This window comes from Hesperophylax consimilis, chromosome 13, assembly GCF_061612785.1.
Source record: "Hesperophylax consimilis isolate HC1 chromosome 13, BYU_Hcon_1.0, whole genome shotgun sequence".
In the NCBI taxonomy this organism is placed as follows: Eukaryota; Metazoa; Arthropoda; class Insecta; order Trichoptera; family Limnephilidae; genus Hesperophylax; species Hesperophylax consimilis.
This window is the reverse complement of record NC_142848.1, coordinates 11,855,203-11,880,001: the sequence shown is the minus strand read 5'-3', so window position 1 is coordinate 11,880,001 and position 24,799 is coordinate 11,855,203. Positions and strand designations below refer to the sequence as shown.

General features: G+C 32.6%; 1 protein-coding gene across 1 annotated transcript in view; it reads left to right on the top strand.

Annotated features, from left to right (window-relative positions):
* The window catches only part of LOC149418443 (G protein-coupled receptor dmsr-1), a 39,765-nt gene extending 37,101 nt beyond the window's left edge, over nt 1-2,664 (top strand). Inside the window, exon 4 of the mRNA XM_089638499.1 lies at nt 1,980-2,664. Within this exon, the coding sequence (XP_089494625.1) occupies nt 1,980-2,664 (685 nt within the window). The remainder of the gene's footprint in view (nt 1-1,979) is intronic.
* The last annotated feature ends 22,135 nt before the right edge of the window (nt 2,665-24,799 follow it).

Sequence of the window (24,799 nt, the reverse complement as noted above, 5' to 3'; positions counted from 1 at the left end):
ACTAGATAAAAAAATTCCGGTGTACGCATTAAAAATAATCATAACTATTTCTAAATAATAAAATTTTAATATCAAACGCGATAGGTTGTCAAAAACGCTAACCACATTGTTACAATATTTTTACCCAATCGTATGAAAATTTAGAGAACTCGATATTACGAAAACACATTCATTTTGTTTGAGGAATTTGTAATAAAACTGTAACTTCACTTTTATCTCGTTAATAAAATAAAAAAAATATTTTTAAAATTAAACCGATTATTACGACAGCTGCGCGAAATAATTAAGAATTTTTAATTTAAGTTATTTTTAGGATTTTATTACTGGCATTTGGAAATTTATTTTAAATTTATTTTCATTTCTGTCAGACTGGAAAGAATTATTATTTCTCTTTCTAACGTCAAAAAATTACGTATTTCCGCATGATAGAAAAAAGATAAAATATGGACGCCAGGTCATATATGACCCTAAAAAGCTGGAGGGGTTAAATATCAGTTTAAAAACGTATATCAAAAATACTTCCCCGTATAGATAAATTTAGCAGATTGATTAATTTTGGCCTGAGACTGGATCATTTATTAATCAACTCTTAATGTGCATGAAATCTACCGTATGCGTCGTTTGTATCCCGACGAATTCTCTATCTCTAGTACTTCACAGCACTTTCACGGTTTTATTGTATACGAAAATATGTTTTAATATGCCTGGCAAGGAAATAATGTATAATAATAATTAAATATATTAATTTTATATTTTTGAAAGTGAAAAATATTTCCGATTATTAGAGTCATATTGTATTTATGTAAGAAAAGTCTAATATAATTTATTTTTTATATGAAGATCACTTTTTTTCGCCTTATGAGAAATATAATAAAACCCAAGAATATTTTCGATCAAGGTACATTTTTTTATAACGTTAGAGAGAAAATAAAACACTCTCAAATGTAAAGTACTTAATCTTGGGAAAATACTTAAGACAAATACACCCTTTTTTAATACATAAAAAAACTATCTTGTAAGACGGTATAATTTACAAAATATCGTTTTTACAAGAAAAACAAGTAAGTTACTAAGAAATTAGTACTAGGCAGCGTACGGCGGACAATTGCAGCCGGGCAAGCGGGCAATTTTAGCCCTGGCACATTAAGTAATAGAAGGGTGCGGGAGGCCGGCGTTCCAGGGGTTAAGTCATGTTATTCATTTCGAAACGAATGGGGAGAAAACCCATGCAAGAAAAAGCTTCCTCTAGTGATTAATTACAATATAAAGTATCTACCTTGAAAGTCCGTGATTCGGCAATGTGAATAATAAAATTGCTTTGGTTAGTTTGTCCACCTCTATTTTTCGAAACGAAAAAAGTTGTTTGCGTAGTCGCAAAGATTTATGACTTCTAAAATGTCATTACAATATTATACTGTGAATTTACATTTAAATAATTGTGTCCCTTCCCCTTGCCTGACATTATTTGTAACTGGGGCAGACCTATGAAAAATTACGGAATGTTATAGTAATTGGAGGTTTTTGAAGTTGAAAGCATTTACGAAAATATTTTTTGCTTGAGAATCATTGCCTTACATAGATGATCACCAATTTATCTTTCGATTCAACCCATTATTAAATTGAAAAAATATGAAATCTGTCAACATTTTAAACAAAAGAAACACATAAATATTTAAAAAAAGAAAAAAATATTAGAATTATAAATGAATGACAAAATTTTGCATGTCTGAATCGTTTCCACTGATCCGGAGTTTAATAATTATTATTTAAAAAAAAAAGCAAATCTCAGTTCTAGAGTTCATTGAACCGGATTTACACCCAGACACAGAGACACACCACCGAAATTATTATGTTTAATTTGAGTATATCCCTATTTAATTTTATCTTGTGTGAAAAAAATAAAATAATGCTAAATATTTTGTTATTAGTATGCGTATGTGATTGTGAAGCCACTTTGTAATATTCCTTCTCCATTGCAGATTTCCTCATCTAAACCACGTGCTGTGCACGGAACGGCGCTGCAGTCTCGCCGTGCTGTGCAGCTTCATGATTCCACCCATCCTCTGCGCCCCGACATTCAAGCTCTTCAACGTACACACTAAAGTCCTCATCGAAAACTCCACCACAGTGTTGGTCTACCACGTGGACACAGAATACGACAGCCTCTTGTACAAGGCCTACTTCTGGATACACGCCGTAGTCATCAAACTCCTGCCTTGCATGATCCTCACCGTCATCAGTTTCTGGTTGATCAGAGCACTGTACAGCGCGAACAAGAGAAAAGTAGCCCTCAGAAACTACAACACTTGCCCTTCAGCTTCTGAAAAACAGGACAGAAAACAGACCAAGTCAGACAAGCGAACAGACCGCACAACGAGAATGCTTGTCGCTGTTTTATTTCTGTTTTTGATTACAGAAATTCCGCAAGGGGTTTTAGGACTCTTGAGCGGAATTTTAGGACGATCTTTCTTCGTGAATTGCTATAACTTATTCGGGGAGCTCATGGACATTCTCGCACTAATAAATGGGGCCATTAACTTCATTCTTTACTGCTCCATGAGCCGCCAGTTCCGGATGACATTTGGACAGTTGTTCAAACCGAAAATCTTGGGTAAATGGAATACTAACGGCTCGCAGACCGAAATTCAGAGCACGTACGTATGATGCAAACGTAACGCGGATATCAAATTGGCCGTACTGAATGATTTGTAAGGCTACAGCCACCTACCAGTAGCTACTGCGAACCGATCATTTATTGATTTCTAGGTTTCAATTTGTATAAACCGCGTAATAAAATGGCACAAATGAAGTTTATATAAACATATCTAAACCCGTCTACGCCTGATTGAACATTTAAAGAGTATTTCGCTCTGCAGACCGTTACATTTTCTATTAAATTTGTAAATTAATGAGAAGGTACTTGAAGTAGGTAGAGTCCACCTACAATCCGTACTTCATTAATATTATTAATTTAATAACGAAAATTGCCAGCCCTTTCGGTATTTAAGAATAATGTCGGTTGCACCCTGAGTTTTAAGGTAATACAAACTAATCGGTAAAATTTGGAGATTGTCGAATATTGTTTGCGAACAAACTTTGTCGAACAACTTAGCTTTCCGAATCGACCCGTTTGTGCCAAATTGTCAAACTTTTAGGAGAATACAAACAAAACCAACCAAAGTCAGTGGATAAAAATAATGCGTTCATATTGTGATATAACAAAAACGTGTTATTCGACGAAGAATAGTCGTTCCAACAAAGAGTCCTTTGAACAAAAAAGTCGTTCGCTCAAAGTTCGATTAAATTACGTAATCATTGATTCGGTAAAAACAGCATAAATTGATGGAGTCATTCGATGAATTAAGCCATTCGCTCAAGGTTTAATTCGGCCAAGAGCTGTTAGATAAATAATTAGTGAATTGTTCGACTTGTAATTCGACCAAAGGGTTGATGGACCAATGGGCTTTACGTCCCTAGAGTCATTCGACAAAAAAGTCAAAGTCATGCCGCCAAAGAGTTATTTTCTTATTGTGGCATAATTGTTAGTATTATTAGAGGAAAAAATGAACTGGTTAATATCCAACGATTACAACACTTATCTATGCATTCATCACTTGCTATTTTTAAGTTAATCTAGTCAAGCCAGAAAGTAAACATTCTAATAATCGAATACTTAAGTAACTGTTTTTTTATAATCGTCAATTATTAAAAAATGATTATCTCTTTTAAACTTGGATTGATCGAAGTTTCTTCTTGGTGAACCAACAAACAAGATAGAGAATTTTATACTATTTTGTTCTTTCTAAGATGTTTTCTAGTTGCTGTGTCACACTCTTCAGACAACTGACTTATTTCAGGAAAACCGGAATAAAACAGGGTGTTAAAAAGACTTGTTTTGAGCTTACACGCATACAATGTTACTATAATCACACGGCATGGTAACTTAATACGTTAAATAATGTAATAATTATAATGATAATGATGCAAATTAAAAAAAAAAAAAAAAAACAAATTTTAAAATGGTATTTTGTTAATACTAATTAATAACTTTACTATTGTATGCATGTACCCCACATAAACATTTATTCTAGTACGTCACATCATTGACAAATCTCAATTATAAAATTTTCTCGTAATGTAAATATGAGTATTATTTTATTTATTAAAATTTAAATAACTTATTCTTACCAGTGAATTTCTTCTGCTAGCTTTGTACATTTGTCAAAATAAGGTATTTTCAACTATCTATTAAACTTCATTATAAAACTGTTATAGATAATAATAATAATTGTTAAAGATTAAGGTTTCTTAAGTAAAACGCACTTGGGGTGGTTTATCACTTGTGTTATACAATAATTATTGTAATAGAATTATGACATAATTTCCACTATAGAAAACATAGATGTGATTTTAATAATTACCTTTTTAATGCATCGACCTGTCTCTCTAATATCATGTCCAATTGTAATATTATTAGAGCCAATCGATCATTTATTAATTCGTATAACAAATTAATTTGTGTGACAAAATGTCGAAACTAGTGTAAATACACCGTATTCTATATTTTTACCATAAAACTACTGTCATCTGAATTGTAAATACACCACGTTTCACACTCTTACCGCAAAACTATTGTCATTAATAGTGTAAAGACAACATGTTCTATACTTTCATTGTGTAAATACACCATCTCCCACACTTGACCCGCAAAACTATTTTCATTAATAGTGTAAATACAACATGTTCTATACTTTCATTGTGTAAATACACCATCTCCCACACTTGAACCGCAAAACTATTATTGTCATTAATAGTGTAAATACAACATGTTCTATACTTTTACCGAATACTACTCACCTTCATTGTGTAAATACACCAACTCCCACACTTATACCGCAAAACTATTTTCATTTTTAAAATTTATTTTTCATTTTTAGTATAAATATACAGTGTTCCACACTCTTACCGCAAAACCACTGTCGTTAATATTGCAAATACACCGTGTTCCATACTCTAACCGCAAAACTACAGTTATTTAAGGTGTAAATACACCATGTTCGATACTCATGCCGTAAAACCACTGCGATTAAGAGTGTAAATACACCAATTGTACAGTTATAATTGTAGTGTATTTACAGAACATTGTATATTCACCAATTTATAGCTATAATTCACCAAGCACACAAAAGCAAGAGATTAATCATAACTTTTTATTTGTCACTAATAAAATAAAAGTCCACAATTTTTTCATGAATAATCCCCCCCTTCCAAAGTTTCGCGATATGAGCGCAGAATGTGGTGTATATCTGAAAATGTATTGAGTTTATTTATTTCAATTAACCTACAACTCGTCAACTTTATCTTCAATTAGCGATTAAATGAGTACTTGTAGTACGTAGAGCCCACCTGCTATCTGTGCTTCATTTTAAGTATCAATTTATCAATAAAAATTGCCAGCTAATGTCTATTTCAACATACTTGCTTGCATCCTGAGTATTAAATACTCTCTAGTTATTGTGAGATTCATATTTCAAATTAATCATATTTGGACAAAACAAACTTTTTCGAACACTTTTCGAAGTTATACTTTTATGAAAATGCGACAGCAACCATGGAGTCATAAGATAAAAATACAGCACTAAAGTTTTTGATTTCACCAAAAAATAATCGTTACAACTATGAAATTCATTCACAAGATATCTGTGATTCGGAAACAAATGAATTAAGTTACAGAATATATGTTTCTTTTTAAATACGTTTTGTCATGGTTATATGAGAAGCCCGCCATACATGTATATAAATGTAACAGTACACAGTTTACAAGTATAATGTTTAGTTAATAAGAATGAATCGTTTTAAAAACTATGTATGTAACAAAATTCAATACAATAAGCAAAAAAAAATCATGCATGAATACCACTGTAAATGGAAATACATTTTAATTGAATGAATTACGATTTGATTAAAAATAACAAATCTCTTTTTAAAATATTGAAATGTGCACGGAGAAAACTAATTTATATAAAATATTGCTATTTTATTAAAAATCTTGTCAAATTATTCGTATTCCTGCTATAAACGGGACTGCAGGCCTTTAACAAATTAATTGACTAGTTTCCTAACAAACTGTCGGTGAATCCAAGGAAACATTAAGCTTATTTGGGAGTGGCCAGTAAAGATTATACAGGGTGTATCGGCACGTACCCGACAAACTTTAACCAACTTAGCACATTCTGAGTAAAAAATGTTATGGGCACTTTGCTGTCCGGTAACATTTTTTTTTAATAAAAAAATTACCATTCATATTTTCACCACATGTCACCACTGTTTTATCCTTTGTCAAAGTTTGAAAACCCACCTGGCAATATTTTATTTGAGTTTAGTTGAATAATATACGTACGTACCTACATTAGCGCGCTTTTACGATCACAACGAAATGGCATGGCACCATTCGTCTCATTTTTAGCTATTATTATTTAGTGTGTAGGAAAGAGCGAACACGCTTTTTGACACACTTGCTAATAACAGCTGTTTAACACGAGAAACAATGCCAATGGCAGTGACGGAGTGTGGATTTTTTTATAATTTTTTGTTTATAATTGAAAAAAAATGTTACCGGACAACAAAGTGCCCATAACATTTTTTATTCCAAATGTGCTAAGGAATAGCTGGTTAAAGTTTGTCGGGTACGTGCCGATACACCCTGCATATTGAGGTGTCACACTACGTTATATTCTTCATCAGGAGAGGTGGTCAGATCAATTGGGGAACTGCCGCAGAATATCATTTCTTTGTATGGGATATGTCACCTAGATAGATGACAACCGCGTGATCATGGCGCTCCGTAAATTAATCTGACCCACTCTCGTACCACAGGCAGGAGAGGGGGTCGAATCATTTTTAAATATCGCCTGGCTAGCAGATCACGGCGTATCATCTTCACCACGCCCACACTTAAAACACATCAGCTGTCAGGTGTGACAGGTCTGTATGGGATTGTATGGCGAGCAATATGGTGTTATATGAAATGCTTTGATGCGAATAGCGTAATGTGTCACCACCCTTAAATACGAATATGCTATGGGGATGTCGGAAAAACTGTTCATAAAAGTTCTGATATTTTCGCATTTCGTCATTTATATTTATTAGGATAAGCGCAGCTGTGTGAACCATTGTTTAGATATATTCTGAATGTGCTGATAGTTTGTTGGTAAATGACGTGCACTCTATCTAACATTTCTATTTTATTTCGATTCTTGTTTTTTTCATAACTATGTGTGTAATTAAAAAAATATTTTTATGTAACATTTTTTAAAATAATATATATGCTTAAAGCTTTTAATGTTAAGAATAATTTTTCTAATGTACTCTGATAATATATGCTTGTCTTTCAAAATTATGTTTACTGTAGGTTGTCTAATAGGGTAGAAAAAATAAATAAGTACATTTAAAAATAATTACTTCTGATGGTGTGGAAAAGTTGACATTTTAGGGAATGATTAAGGGTAAAAAAAAATCGTCTTTTTATAATATTTCGATAAAACTATTCTGCATTGAGTAGGTACAGATCTTTATTGAAATGGAATGTATCGAATTGGTGCGTAATTTATAAGTCAATATAGTTAAAAGTTTTTTTAGCTACAACGTCTGTCGAAATGTGCTAATTTAAGAGCATACATTTTAAGCTGCATCGGCTGACAAAATGTGCTAATGTGAAAGCATAAATGTAAAGCTGCAGTTCTGCAGTCTGGCAAAATATGCTAATGTAAGAGCATATATTTTAAGATGCGGCATCTGGCAAAATATGCTTATGTAAGAGCGTACATTTTAAGCTACAGTGGTTGGCGAAATATGCTAGTGTAAGAGCATACATTTTTTCAAATAAAACATAAAGGTTTAAACTCAATTTATTTTATTGTAAATACAAAGCTTTTTAATGTTAATTTTATACGACACCTCACAGGAGCGCTCCTGTCTGTACGGTATAATAATAGAGACTGGGGAACTCTATCGCCACCCGGTTGGGAAGCGTTGTGAGGCGTGTTAAGGTGGGGGGTTTGGAATGGATTTATTTATGCAAGTCTTGAAGAGGTCTGGATAATATGAAATGAAGGAGAAAAACAGATGTAGGATATCTAGTTTCACTTTCATGCCGTCTTACACAAAAAAACGAGTTGTACAAACTGCACGTTCTTATGAATCCGATATTAACTGTGAACGGGTGTTCCGCTTGTGTCTGTCAAGTTTCGGGGGATCAATACAAGCTCCATTTAAATACCCGTAGAGTAGACTCAAAAAACCTATATTCATATATGCATTAGAGGTGGCAATCGGTTTGTTAACAATGGATCAGACTTCACCCTCCTTTGCACAGAATCAAGTGGGTTTATAATGTATTGTGGGGCTCCCAAATTCAATTGGTAAACGTACTTCAGATTTGAACAGGGTTACTATCTGGTCACTAATAAAGAAACTGCTAGTTCTATATAAGACGCCCAGTTGCTTGGAATCCAGATTAACTTGGGCTTCTATTGGGCCCCGACAATTGAGCCGGTTCCCATCACATTGCACCAGACGGTCATTGACTGATCTGCCCTCTTTGCCAAAATCAGACACTCTTGTTTTTCTGATAAGTTAAACCTGACCATGTTGTGTAAATTTAAGATAGATATTATACCTTAGTAGGTATTTTAAATGTTTCTGCCAGATAAAAAAATGGAAACGGTTTTATCTAAGGGGAAAGAAAGGAAATAATTCGTGTGATAATTGGTGCTACAAAATAAAATGAGAGACTTATAATATCTACTAATGAAGTTTGATTCATGGGAAAAGCACCTGGCTTTTAAGGATATGCCTCACAGAATTGTGAAATGATAGTGATTCAATATAGCTAAAACATAGAAATCGTTTAAGAATTTTAGCAAAAAGCTTTAATTCCATTATTGTCTTACACAAAAGTACTATCTGTACTTTACAGTTTTATGCTAAAAATGCTTTCATTTCCCTACTTGCGTAAGTTCGCGCAAAATATTATAAAGGAAGCTAAATGTATATATTGCATGACCAAATAAGCAGAAATGCATTCAATGTCATAATTCCAAAGATGATACTGAATACAGTTTTTTTTCTTCTGATATTAAACATCGTTGATTGTTTGCCCAATTTAGAATCTAACCAAAAATGCCATAACTTGAATGGTTTATAAATTTCACTCAAATCTTTATAATTATTAAAATATATCTCTAAATTGGCAAGAGTTTGCATGCGACGTAAGAGAGCAGACAAATTAGTGTTGAATGACAACGCCTTTTTAGAATATTTTAACAAACGAAAGACAGGACAAAAAATTAAAGTTTGCCACAAATACATCTCAAATATCTAAAAAAAGAGAAAACTGTCTCATTTCAGGACTTCTATTTAAAGCAATAAAAGTATTGCGTCACCATTCTTCATCATTCTTAGATTCTGTTACTAACGGCATTACTGATTTATTCATTTAAAAAAATAATCGCTGTTACTGATGGAACAAAACATTTTCGAGAGCTTGAAATAATGAAATACTTAATGTATCTGCGACAAAATCATACTTTTGCTATTCTACTTGTCAACTTCAACGTTAAATACCAAGATCTCATGTGCTGGTAGCTAAACAGTATCTCTGAGCCTGAATTAAAAATATTCTTTACCTCAGAATGAACGATAAGAAGGAAATGAATAAGAATTTCCACAGCTTCCTTAATGCAACTAGGACCTAGGCGATTAAAATGAGTAACACGTTACTGAAGCTTCATCAGCGGTCCGTAGACATTATCAAACACATTGGCACTGCAGAAAATGCCTTAGTTTGGAACTAGAATTTGATAAGTTGTTTGGATTGATAATGTTGTAATTAATATGATTAGAAAAAAATTGTAGAAATGTGGTGTTGGGTACTGCCGCAGTTATTATCGTGAAAACGTCAAGAATATATATTCTTAGTCGATGTGTATAGTATATTTTAATTACGTATAAAAAATATTGTTTTAATTCATTCAGTGTTAAGAGAAGTAGGATAGGTAATAATATATCTTTATAATTCTTGCAAATTTAAAATCAATACAATTTTTCCCTCGGTTCCTTTTAACCAACCACGGTTTGTCAAAATCCATTAATCATGTTTAACGTAAGAAAGAGTTAAGTTAGAAAGAGTACGCGTTGGTTTTGAGTTCGGGCTGGGCGTTAAGAATGAATGATTCTCTTCGAAATTTCGTGCTTGACTCTTTCATTCTCAATTTTTGTAAATCTGGTTGTACTTTGACCCTGCTTTATCACGACATTTCAAGAAGATCGGTAAATTTCACAACTTTTTTAATTCACAGCCTCGTTCTCTTTTTAGTTTTGAGATACACACTTGAAATTTATTAAAATATACATTCAAACAACACTTAGTAACTTGAATTGAGATATAATCCCATTTATGGACACGTGCCGAATCCCGATTGTTGAAAATCGTGAGTTAACTTTGCTCGTACACCCTTTGTGATATTTAGCCCTTATGAATGTCATAACAGTATCTACTATACATTTTTTTCATCCTTACTTTTTAAAACAAGACGACGCGCGATGTCTATTATTAGGCTAGCTTTAGACTTGTAAGTTTTTTCGTAAATTTACGACTTCTAGCCAATGGGCATATTGCATTTTGAAAATCCAATATGCCCATTGGCTAGAAGTCGTAAATTTACGAAAAAACTTACAAGTCTAAAGCTAGCCTTAGCCGACTACTTTAAGTTTGAAGCTAACCAGACAGAAACTCTCGATCATTTGGGCTCTTTTGCCTCCCCACACCAATAATCGATTTTAAAGATGTTTTCACGTTAAAAATATGATAAAATTTATGCCAATAAAATAGGATATTTCAGAACCTATTTTTTTTTCCTTTATAGAGATTTTAAAAAGATACTTTTCCACAGTTATCAAAAAATATTATTTTTAAATTTCGTGTTTAGTTCTACCCTATGTTCAATTCAATGAATGTTTCTTAAAGCTACAGCAACCTATCTACATACATCAAACCGACCATGCATTGATTTCTAGGTAGTAAAATTGTATATATCGCATGAGAAAATTGTACAAATGTTGTTCACTGTGTAAATATATATGTATCTAAATTGAAATGTTTTATTTATTTGTACAGACCAACAATAATTTTATACTTGTGTTTTAATTAGTATTTGAAGTAAGTAGAGATCACCTAATATTATTTGTACTTCATGCTAATTATGATTCTAATTACTTTTTTTATTTGTTTATTTATTTTATTTTATTCATGCCATTGGGGTTTTTACAGCTCTTAAATTACATTATTTTAGTATTTTAAAATTAACATAATAATTACAAAAATGTTAATACTTGTATTGTCACCTACGCCAATGGGATAATATGCTAATCAACCCACAGCAAGTAAATAAACAAATAAGATAAGAACAAAATGAACCAAAGTTAATACTCGTCGGTCAAGAAATAAAAAGAAGAAAAAATATAGTAAAGTATAATAATAGAACAAAATCATTATTAAAAAAAAAATAAAAAAACGGGTTAGAGGGTAAAAATTTACAGTTACAGATTATATGATCATGTTAGTGAAACAAAATGTTATAAATTTCTGATAACATGAAATGAATGAAAATATTAACAAACATTTGAACTGGGGAATTAATGAAATACCTAGATAGTTTTCAACGAATAAACAAAGAACCACTCTGGAAGTCTCGTATTTAAATTTGGTACTCGGAATGTTTTTAGCTTTGTGAAGTCAGGTGCATCCATCAGGTCATTAACTAATTTGTTTAAAAGTTCCAAATAAAGCAACTATCAACCTATGGCTGCCATTTTATAATACATAACCTTGTGTAGTGTATCAAATGGAGTGACTATTTGTTTGCAATTCAAATACTAAATAAATCCTTTAAATTCTGAGAGCTTCCAATTTTGTTGGCAAACAAACTAACTTTATCAAACACCTCAACTTTCCAATTGATGGACCTGTATAGGAGAAATCTTACATAGGAAAATATAAAGTTAATAAATAGATAATAATACGCGCAATAGAGCATGATTACGTGTTATTCGACCAAACAAGATTCGTTCCAGCAAAGAGTCATTTGAACAAATAAGTTCGTTCGCTCAAAGTGCAATTCGATATTATTTGATTGATGAGCCATTAGTCGGGGTCTAGTCAGTCGCTCAGGTTTTATTTGGCCAAAGAGCTGTTAGACAAATTAGTTTGCTGTGTTTCCTCCCCCTACAACAAAAGTCTCTTCGAAACCCAGGTTCAATCTTTCATTTCCGAAAAAAGACAAATAACCTGTGGAAAATAATTTCCCTTTGTTGTTTCCTGCTACAGGGACAGTGGCACAAGAGTTATTTATTCATATGAGTAATGGAACAAGTAACAACCAAACAATGTGTCAAAACCCCATCTTGAATGGAAGTGGATTTCTGACTGAAGCAGTGAAGCCGCTTGGGCGACCGCGCACGTGTTGACCATCTGGCAGCTTGGTCTGCCGGAGTGGGGGGTAACAAATGTTGCTACAGGGTGATTGTATTGCGTAACAGTATCATCAAATTAAACTCCAACTCATTTTCCATCCTCAAAACAGTCTCCTTGGTGTACCGACCACAGCGGGAAAAAAGTGCTCCTGACTGGCTGTGAAATCATCAAATGTGGTGCATTCTTTCTAAAATCATCCAATCGCAGCCCAGAGGAGACTTTCCTTCTTGTTTTTGTAATGAAGTTTCTCTTTAAATTAGATAACAATGAACCTATTTTTCAAAATATTAATTTAACATCTAATTTAAACTTCTTTATTTATCTACACCTAAATAAGTTTTTTTTGTAAATGTGACAACGAAGAGCTCCTCAAGGAATTGCAGTTAAATTTGTTTTCGGATTGTTCTTTTAAATTAAGTTTGTTATGTACTCTCTCCGGAAAACTTCTTATAACTTACTTCAAGATGTCCGGAAAATAGGGTGTCAAAAAGTCTTGTTTTGGAACTTTTAGGCCCAGTTTATGATTACAGCACTACAGCTTAACTTTGTTTTAGATAATATTACATCATGAAGACCAACAACAAATACAATTTCTTTTCTAGACTATTCATTATCTGTAGATTTATTACAATAACACAAAGTTTTATATATAAGGTACATGGGTTTTTGATTTGCCTTACAAAACATGCACACTTACAATATGCGTCACAATTACAATAGCCTAATTGACTATTGATTGGTGTGTTCGCCTCTCTTTGTTTTGATTATATCAAATTTATGTACATATGTGTTTATGTAAAGCAAAGTTTAAGCAGGGAATATTATTTACAGTCTGACATTTAATAGTAGACAAAAATTGATGACGCTGTGATCGTTTAAAAGTTTTTAAATAGCAACATTGAGATGAAAAATATCTATTTCCACAGATCTATCTAACAGACTAACCATTAAGCTGATTCCCCGTAGGGGTAGGCATAAAAGACGGACTGGCAAACATCTCTGTCTTGGCAAGCACTCCTTGCCTCATTCACATTTATACATCATCTCGTACATACTCTTATAATATTCTGACTCTTGATAAGGCACGACACCAGTGATCTGATCTGATTCACTTGTGCGTGCCATGTCTTCCTCGGTCGTCCCCGACTTCTTCTTACATTCACATTTGTGTCATAATTCTCTTCATTAATTTCTTCATTAATTTGCTCTGCACGCCCAAACCATCTGAGCGTCCCTTTCTTAATCTTACTCATCGCGCTTACGTCAGCATTGCACTATTTGCGGATCTCCAAATTTCTCAAACTATCAGTCATGGTTTTACCACACATATGCCTAAAAGATCTAAAAAAAAAGTAAAAAATATTTCCAATAAATTATGTTGTTTCCTTTTGGGCGTTGATTGCATAATCGAATATTAAGAATAACTTTCAAAGACAAAGTGTGTAGCTTGACGTATTATAGTAATTTAAAAAAAAATTTCAACAATTTATTAAATTTCTAGAATATTATGCCAAGAACCTGATACAAACAGCAAAGTCATTATTTGCCGCTTGAAATATTTTAATATTTACTTATCTATTGTGTTCCGTAAGCTGATATGAAAGGGAGCTTTTTGTAGAAAATGTTGATGGTGAAGTAATATTTGCGAGTGAACACTAACTTTGGTCTGTAAAAACATACTTAGTCCTCTGTAAACAACAAAAGTTGTTCCAGCTGTTTTCTGAAACAGGAATTACGAACATGTGTAGCTATTTTAGGCTATTTTATTTAATGTTTCGGTAAAATTTTACTTACAACTACGTTTTTAATACGCATTTCAAAAATACACCATTAATTCAACTGAATGACAATTAGTTATTATGGAAATTAGTTCTACTTAATATTATTTTCGTGAATACAAATAAACGCATAAAATCTTATATATTTGACATAACATTTTGAAAGCTGATCGATGTAAAATTTGATAGGTAGATACTGCCAACCCAAAAACTCACTTAAACGCAGGGTCCCCTTAGTTGAAATTGGGTGTGAAAATGTAAAAATAGTTCGTAATAATGTATTCATTAACTTTTCAACAAACCTCCAATCAGAATACTCTAAAATTATGTGAATTAAAAAAAAACTAAATTATGTAAATAAATATGTTTTTTATAACAAATAACCCTGAATTTTTATATTAATAAATTATATGTATTATAAAACCCTCGATTTTTTTACATGTATTTTTTTAATTAAAATAATAAAATACCAGGGCTTTTTATAATAAACATAATTATTTTATAATAATAATAATATTTGGATGATTTGTACAGCGCCGTTTTTGTGAAAAAACATCACAAGGGCGCTGTACAAATAAATTTCAACTAATATTGTAAATGCGAAAATGTGTTTGTATGTCCTTCTTTCACGTTGCAACGGAGTGACCGATCGGTGTTATTTTTGGCATAGGGATGGTTGGAGAACTTAGAAGTGACATAAGTTACTTTTCACCCCGGAAAAAATCTCATTCCTGTGGGAAAATTGTTTGTACAGTAATTTATCCCTGACACCGTGGGTAAAAGATAGTATATAATAAAATCAATTTGAGGAAACACAGAAGCCAGCAAATCGTTCCACAGCCGAGCTGTTGAACTCACGAACAAGTCGTAGAAGCGACCCATTCTCACAGGACAAAATGTCAACCGTGTACATATGTCAGGCGCACGTTTGACATGTTTCCTGATTATGCACCGATGCCGAAGGGATCAATGACGCTAGTTCCTCGGATCATCTTCCATTGTAATACCGGTAGAACGAGTACAGCCTAACTAACTGAAGCCTGTGCTCTAAAGATCGCAATCCACATGTTAAAACAGCAGAATATATCAAACGGACCGCCTTTGACGGTTTCTGCTCAGTCAAGGGTGTTTTTCAGGTATTTTGGGGCTCCAGACCAGAGGTGGCTGCCAATTTCAACAGTGGAGCGCACTTGCAATTTAGCGTACAGGGTCAGCAATTATTTACTATTGTCTATGGGCCTTGTACAATATACCGTATAATATAATATCTTGTATAATATACATATACACACGGATAAGAGACATGTTAAAGGAGCTGAATATTTTGACGGTGAAGCAAACTGTGTATTTGAATGTACTTATTTTTATACATAAAATTAACTTAGGGATGATGTCTAAGGAACTGAAAAGAAAAATAAATTACAATAACGAGATACACGGACACGGGACGAAAAATTCTAAGCAAATTAGATTGCCAACAAGAAAAAAAACAAGCACCCAAAAATCTCTGATGTACCAGGCCGTTCAACTCTATAACAAAATCCCGAAGGAAATTGCTGTGATAGAAAATATTAATAAGTTCAAAAATGATTAAGAAAATATGTCTATCTCAATTATTAATGTTTCTTTTTTTTGTGACTTTAGTGAAATATTTAAAGAAAGATTATGTTTGCCAAACAATGTACATGTTTATATGTTTATAAAACTATTAGCATACACGAAGATGTGAGCTAACTTAAGATTAATAAATAAATAAATACCCAGTTTCTGAGAGTGAACCAGTCACGTACATCTAACAATTACAGCTAGTGACTTACGACTAAGACTTATAACTTAACTACAGACTTAAACGAAAAAAATATGTACATAAAAAACCCCGGGTCATTTCTTTATAATAATATGTGTACGGGACGTGTTTGCCTGCACAAGAAAAGACTGTAAATAATAAGCACCGGCACACATCAGTCCTCAACCTGGGTAATGATATAAGTAAAACACCGTGAGGTGTTTTATCCAAACCATCAAAAAAGAAAAACGATTCGAATTTTAATTACAAGTATTTTACTGGTATACAGAAAGTACAAAGGGGTATAGCTTATAGGTACTTCCAATTTTTTACAGCCAACCCAATTCACAAGAAATAGTTATATGTATTTCAATACAACTGGGATTTAAAACACAGACAGAAAACTGAGACAATCGAAATTCTTTCAGCGAGAATTGCAGATTGTAGCACATTAGATACAGCAAATGGCGTAGGCGATTGCTGGAGCAGTGGCCAGTTCAATTGGTAGCCAGCAGGAATCGGCCAGCCTCTAGGCTTCAGCATCAATAACTTATTCAGTCGGTAGCCAGGAAGAATTAGCCAGCATCTAGGTTGTCAGCATCAATGGCTAATTCAGTTGGTAGCCAGGAAGAATTGGCCAGCTTCTAGGTTTCAGCATCAATTGCTAATTCAGTCGGTAGCCAGGAAGAATTGGCCAGCCTCTAGGTTTTCAGCATTAATGGCTAATTCAGCTGGTAGCCAGGAAGAATTGGCCGGCTTCTAGGTTTTCAGCATCAATGGCTAATTCAGTTGGTAGCCAGGAAGAATTGGCCGGCCTCTATGTTGTCAGCATCAATGCAGCAGGGATTGGCTAGCCTCTAGGTTATCAGCGGCAGTGGGAAGTTCAGTCGGTAGCCAGCAGGTATTCGTCACCCTTTAGGTTATCAGCATCTGTGGCTGGTTCACTCGGTAGCCAGGAGGAATTCACCAGCATCTAGGTTGTCAGCATCAATGCAGCAGGGATTGGCCAGCCTCAAGATGATCAGCGGCAGTGGTCATTTGATTATAAGAGCCGGCACACGGAGACGCCTCATTATTGTAATGATGACAGATGCGTCTGGCTCAGCTGATAGAGTGCCGGCCGTAAACAGCTCGTTGCAAATAGTTGAAATCTTTAAATTGATTGTGCCGTGATGGAGGAACAGAAGCGACTACAGATTTCAGTTGTCACTCAGGAATTTATAATTTTTAAATTATACTTAACAGATCACGTTTTAACTGGAGGTGTTCCGTCCACTCGTGTTAATTTTTGAACTTTGACTGCCAATATTTTGTTTAAATGGCCTATTTATAATGTCTCCAACCAGCGTTTGTGTGACGTCAGCTTGCAAAAACATGTGTACGTTTTTCTAATGGCAGGTATTTTTAGTGCCAATAATAATTTCGCCCAGCGACTTGTTTTGTCAATATTTTGATTTCGTTTTAGAAAATAGGGTTATCGAACTGTTTCAGGTTAGATCCAGTCTTTTAGCCGCTTGGTAACAAGATTTTTAGATATTTCAATGTAAATATTATCATTTGGAAAAGTAGTCATCAAACTTGCAGGTGTTCAACTTAAAGTCAATTCGAAGTCGCAGTAGCAATTCAAATTAAATGCAATAAAATCATGTTTTCATGTTCGATACAATATGAAAAATGAATTTAATAATCCGGTTTAAAAAAATCTATATATTTAAGAAAACTTCTATCTAGGAATACATAAATATCATTAAACTCAAATATTGAGCACTACGCATGTTCAAAATACCTACTTATATCTATGAATACATAAATATCATTATATTCAAATATTGAACATGCATAGTGTACGAAATAATATTTACGAAAATGATATTAAATAGCACTTATTTTCATTATCGGAAATGCAAGAAGTCTTTTATGTTTTTCATTTATTTGAAAAACATTTTTTTTAAATGTGCATTAAAAATAGTAGTTGTTTACCCCAGTTATGTGACGTCAGATTTAGGCCATTTCGATAACAGAAATGGCATGCATATTGCATAATACATAATTTTGTATTATGCAATATGCATTCATAAAATCCAACAACCAATAAATACAACATTCTGGCACTCTACAGCGAAATTCCACCCTCATTCAAAACTGTGAACAATATCATATTATTCAAATTTCTAATGAAAAGCTAGATACAAAACACAGGGAGATCAGAAATAGAAAATATACTGACACAAAAAACAAACTGAAACCGAAACCACTCAACTGAATAAAAAACACCATGTAATATATTTAAAAAACTAAATCAGAAAAAAACAGTACTTAATATATTTATATTTACTTCACGTTTTCATACCACTAGATTTTAAAAATATGTAAATGAAATCCTCAGCACGAGTGATCCCAGTGAGTTTTTGTTATAAAAAAAGGAAAATAATAAAACACTTTTTACTTTTATTTTTTTCCAATGCTCTATCTCAGCGGTCGGGGAACCGGGGTAAATTACCCCAAATGGGGTAAAAATGTTTTTTTGGGGTAATAAGGAAATTTTTCTAGTTTGCTATTTTGGAAGTCTGTGAAAATATTACTTTTGATGACATCAAAGATACAGTTATAAAACATCTTACCAAACTCAGAGAGCGGTTCTCTGACTGCTTTCCAGATCTTGATATACATACTTTAAATTGGGTTGTAGATCCTTTTAAATGTGAAATTGCTTACACACCAGAAGAACCTCCGGTTTTGGCAGAAACAATACTTGAAATTCGATCTAATACTGAAGCATGTATTCAATTTGAGAGCAAAGCCAATCTGTCGTCTTTTTGGATGTCAAAAGCTACGAAGGCTTTCAAAATTTCACATGAGGAGGGGGTAAAAAAGTTGCTGCCATTTGCAACAACCTATCTTTGTGAACAAGGCTTTTCCACTCTAATGAACATAAAAAAGAAGAACAGAAATCGATTAAACGCCGAAGACTGTATTCAATTTGCTCTTACATAAAAAAGTCCGAATTTTGAAGTAATTGTATCAAACATGAAGCAGCATCATTTCTCCATAAACTGAAAGGGAAACCTGAAAATCTGAATTTTTGTTTGATCCAATTTGAGAATTTTATTTTGTTTGTCTATTACATACTTACTATTTTTATGTAACTTTTTTTCCGTGTAAATTAATTCAATAAATAATGTTTATTTAAATATACATTGATTGTCTTCTTTTCAAAATGGGGGGAAGGGGTAATATCGACTTACGCAAAAATATTTTGGGATAATGATTAAAAAAGTTCCCCGACCGCTGCTTTATCTTATTAACCAACTCTCCTATAGATAGTAATAGATTACTGTTATAACATTTTATTTTATTTTAGTTATTTGTATATTTAAGTTTACAGATCTCTAAATAGTATAAAACAAAGTCGCTGTCTTCGTCTATCTGCTTGTGCGCCAAGTTATTCTAAGCTGCCCAACGGATTTTGATAGGGTTTTCAATATCATTTAGAAAATTTCTTCGGGGAGGTATTTAATACTTGTATATTATACTCATCGAAAGTAGAGGTTTTGTAAAAAGACGTAAAAAAATATTTTCGGGTGCTTACATTGCTAACGCTGGCTAAACCTTATAAGATACATCAAAATAATGTACTGCGGAATTGTATATCTTAAAAAAAGGCAAACAGAATATTCCGCGATGGTATACCTATGTCTTTCCCAAAGATATTAGAAGAAAGAGATGTGCTATGAGCAGTTCATACTGTGTGGAATTGTTTTGCCCAGTGTCGTCGGTTTTGTTCACCAATACTACTGCACACCTTCGCTTACGCTAAGGTATCCGCACTAATACATAGAACAGATTTCTGTGCGTACACGTCCCGATAGAATTCAAAGTACCCTAATTAGGTAGTACTCCGCCTACGGTCCAGCGGCCAACATAGCATATCTCGTTCTTCTAATATCTTTGGTCTTTCCTCTTACGATAACTCCCAGCAACTCCAGGCACACTTCAGCTAGTAAAAATAATAATAGCTCTCATGCTATTACATTCTACGTGATTTTGAATTGATTAATGTCGGAGTAGTTTTTATAGTTTACGGCAACGCATGATAATATTCCATCTATTTTTGGAATAAACTGTTTTATATTTAAATAAACTGTTTATATATATGTTTATATATACATAACATTAACTAAATAACATAAATATGTGTATTTTTACTGTTTGTTTTTGGGGTGTTATGCCGTGTTGCGCTAACTCCTTCTTTAGCCGACGTTTCGGACAGCGTTGCAGTGTCCATCATCAGGGCAGATCCGGTAGATCCGAAGATGTGGTGATGATCTACCGGATCTGCCCTGATGATGGACACTGCAACGCTGTCCGAAACGTCGGCTAAAGAAGGAGTTAACGCAACACGGCATAACACCCCAAAAACAAACAATAAAAATGCTTTTGGCCGTGAGAATCTAAAAACTTACCTAAATATGTGTAAGTCATTTTATTTCCCCCACCAAATATTTCAGTCCCCACTTCAATTACTCAACCAAAACCTCATAGATGACAAGGCCGGGACACTCATTCAAAGCAGCCTCCTAACTTGTATGGGATTTTACAAAAAAATTCGTTTTTATTTTTTTTTAAATATATTCTTATTTATTAAAACATCTTAAAATGTTTAAGTAAATTTAAAAAACACAAATAAAAATACAACTTTTGGAGTTTCCCGTAGAAGTTACAAGGCTGATTCAGTGTCCTCGCCTTGTGATCTATGATGTTTTGATTAAACCCGAAGTGTGCATAGATTGCAGCAAATAAGTATTGAGGACAGTTTATTTCAAATGAGTTGATGATACGCGAGAATAATAAGATACGCTAAGGTAGAGCAAATGGATTGAAAATTGTTGAGGCGTGTGCGGGTACCCTAAATAACCTCAATGTTTCCCTACTACTGCTGAAATTATCTACCATTTTCAATTCTTCCTTTTAACAGAATATAAATGGTCTGTCTGGAATCTAGAAGTCAAAACATAAAATGGCGATAAGAGTTTTCTTTCAAATCAAAACTATTATTATTATTTTCAGGTAGATTCATTGGTAATACAATTCTGCTTACAATATTTTATATTGAAACACAACGTTTAATTTATTTGTTCATGTTTGTTAATTTTTTAATAAAAATACTGTTAGTACATAACTAAACTGCAATATATTTATTAGTGTTAATATTAAGTAGGCATCAATTATAATCAATGGAGATTTATTTATTCAACATCAATACAATTAACAATAATTACATGTCTCAAAATACAAGCGTAAACAAATATTAGATATTTTTAATTGTGGCATTTGATCGTAAAATGACGACAGAAGGTATAAAATTAATACAAACTCTAGAATGGCATAAACTTGCAGATGAAAATACATGCAAATTATTATATTGAATTAATTTAATTTATTACAAAATAATACTTTTTTATGATAAAGTAATGTTTATAAGACAGGGTTTTTATTCATAGCACAAAGTATAACAAATTATTATAAGCATTAATTACTCGCCTGATAAAATCTCCTGAGCAAAAATAAATGCCGCCGACGGGAATTAAACCCGCACCTTCTGATATCCGGTCAGGTATTCTGGACCACTGCGCTACGTCGGCTTATTCCCGACCCGCCAAATAATTCAATATGTACAAGTCCTTCAATCGACAATTACTGCTTATTACATTTTTTACCTGTAAACAAGCAAATTTATTTTTTGTAGGAAAGTCTTTGTTAGTGCTGAATTTCCCACTAGATGGCATCGAGATATACACGGTGTCCGGAAACTCGTAGTACAAGCGGGAAACTGGAGAATCTACACCACATGGGGAACCCAAAAAAACATAAAGTTTTTTGATTTGAGCATTTTCAAAAAAAAAAAAAAAAAACCAAAAAAAAATATTTTTCGACTATTTTAGGGTTAAAGTTTTTTCTGGTGTTTAGGGTTGAATAACAGATGTTTTAACCCTGCAGAGCAGAAATATTTTATGATTACACCGGGTTAAATGAAGGGTGATTTCAAAATAATGCTTCAAATCCGAGTTTCTTCATTTGTTTTACTTTCAAATAGTTTTAATTAGTTGGGTACTTTGATCTTCAGTAATAATTTATAAGAAATTGATTAAAAAAAAAAAAAAAAAAAAAAAAAAAATCAACTTCAAACTCGATTTACTCGATAACGAAAGCTCAAATAAAAAAAAAATATACTACAAAATCGACTCCAAATGTGATGTAGATTCACCAGTTTCCCGCTTGTACTACGAGTTTCCGGACACCCTGTATAATATCTACATTTGTTGGTGAAATATTTTGACCTGCTATTTTTGCATTTATTTTTACTCAAGAGATTTTTTCAATTTGTATGGATATTTCAGGCGAGTAATTAATGCTTATTATAAAATAATACATGATTTTTAATTATAGAAGTAAACAAAATATGTTTTTTCCTAATTATTCTACTACTCCATAAGGTGAGCTCCAGGAGCTCGTGATTATGAGAAGAGTAAGAACATACAAAACTAAAAATAATGCTTAAAAGGCGATGTGTAAACAATATTCAAAAACAATTAAATAACTAAAAACGTAATTCAACATACAAATTAACATAATTCAATATGAAAAATTTTAGGGAATTAGTATTATAACAATAGCCAAAGTTTTTTCAAATGCTAGATAGTATAGATTAGGTATACTTAGGGTACAAAATATAATTATCGAATTTCAGGGAGTTTTTTGCTTTTTGAATTATTCATGTTTCAAAGTTTTGTTTTTGAACAATAATATACTGTTCCATTTCACACCTAAATACAAGAAGTGGAGCTGAGTCGTATAAATAGGCTGAAGTTGAATTAATATTATTTGAAAAGATATGAAATTATAGCCTCCTATCTGCCTCATCCACATCTGCGAATCTATTACTAACCTCATGTTGACAATGATGATGTTTACATTATGTTAAAAAACTGCTTAATTGTAGTTTTACGGAATGATACTTTGAACAACAATAAAAAACTAAAATTTAAATGTGATCTAGGTACAATTGAGTGATTGAAAACTCAATCCTGGTATTTTTACATTTGAACAGGATTTTGGAACGAGTAGCTTTCGTAGATATGTATATGAAATTCAATTAAGTTTCAGGACTTTCTATCCTACCTTTTACAATTTTGAACATAAATATTAAGTCGGATATAATTCTTCGATCTGAGAGTTTTAATAAATTTAATTATTTCATCAATTAGTTATAATTTACGCTTTCAATGGGAATACCGAGTTTAAAATCAATTTGTCCTAAGATTTTTTTTCGATTAAATTTGAATGTATTTAAAAATGGGGGGACCAGATCGAGAGGAGTTATTTTTTCGATAAGATTTTGAAATAAAGGTGTAAACAAAAAATATATTGGATGTAAATACCTACTACCTAGGTAAAAATAAGAATTTCCGGTTTAGTTCTCTTAATAGCTGACCTGTGAAGCAGAGCGAAGTGCTGGTCGCACTTCCTACAGGAAATGGGTAAGAGTAATTAAGAAGGAAGCCTTAATTGGATAAAAGAAAATTAAATTATGCTCTTCGTCCTTTCTGACTAAATCTTCAGGTTGTTTACATAAAATTCTACAATTATCCGGCACTAAGAAGATGAAAACGGTCGGCAGCACAAGAAAATCTAAAGAAAGGCAAAAACCATTTAAAATATATCAAGGTAACAATTTCTACTGCGAAAAGCTTTTTTATATTTTGCTTTAAGTCACTAGAAAAGTTCTTCTGTAATTAAAACTATATATATATATATATATCTTAATATATAAAAATCACGTGTCACTGTGTTTGTACACGCTAATCTCAGAAACCGCCAAAACGATTTTAATAAAATTTTGTGAATGTGTATGGTTGGTTCCAACTTGAAACATGGGATAGTTTTGGACCCGATAGGTGGTGTTGTTATCGAGAAAAGTGTTTTCAATGGATCGTATTCGTACGGCAATCTGTCACCCTATAAAATACATATACTTCAAGGTAGTTTTGAGAGTACAGAACGGTACCGGTCGCATTTTTACTTATTTTCTATTGTACTGAACAATAATCACAATTTGCTAAAATGATCGATGTCAAAACAATATCTACGATAGATGTGACTTGTGCATGTATTATTGTGTATGTCAAATGCATAAAATATTCGACAACAGATGAAAGACGGTCTACATAAAATGAGGTTTATATAAAATGTGGTCTACAACGTCTGCTCGGGCCCGCTAACATATAAATGTATTGTAGTTGAAAACAAAATACATGTTGAAAATTTACAAACATTATACAGAAATAATATAAATATAAATACATATCAGTACAATAAATACTTATCATTTTACATATCACTTATGTCCACAGCTAATTATTTTTGTTTTGATATAGGTTTGGAGAGTTTGTGAATATTTACAGGTATATGTTATATGTTTTGTCTATTAGGTCTCGGCTCAACCATCGGTATTTAATAATGACATGGATATTTTTTATAACACTTAACATTTGAGGGCAGTCGATGAAGTTATTCAGTCATTTAAAAATTATAAGAATATCGTAAATAATTCTCACGGAAGAAATTAGCGGTTTTAACTCGAGCGCTTTTCAATTAGTCTCTTAGTATTATTATGTAAATTAGGTTATGTGTTCAGTGTCTGGT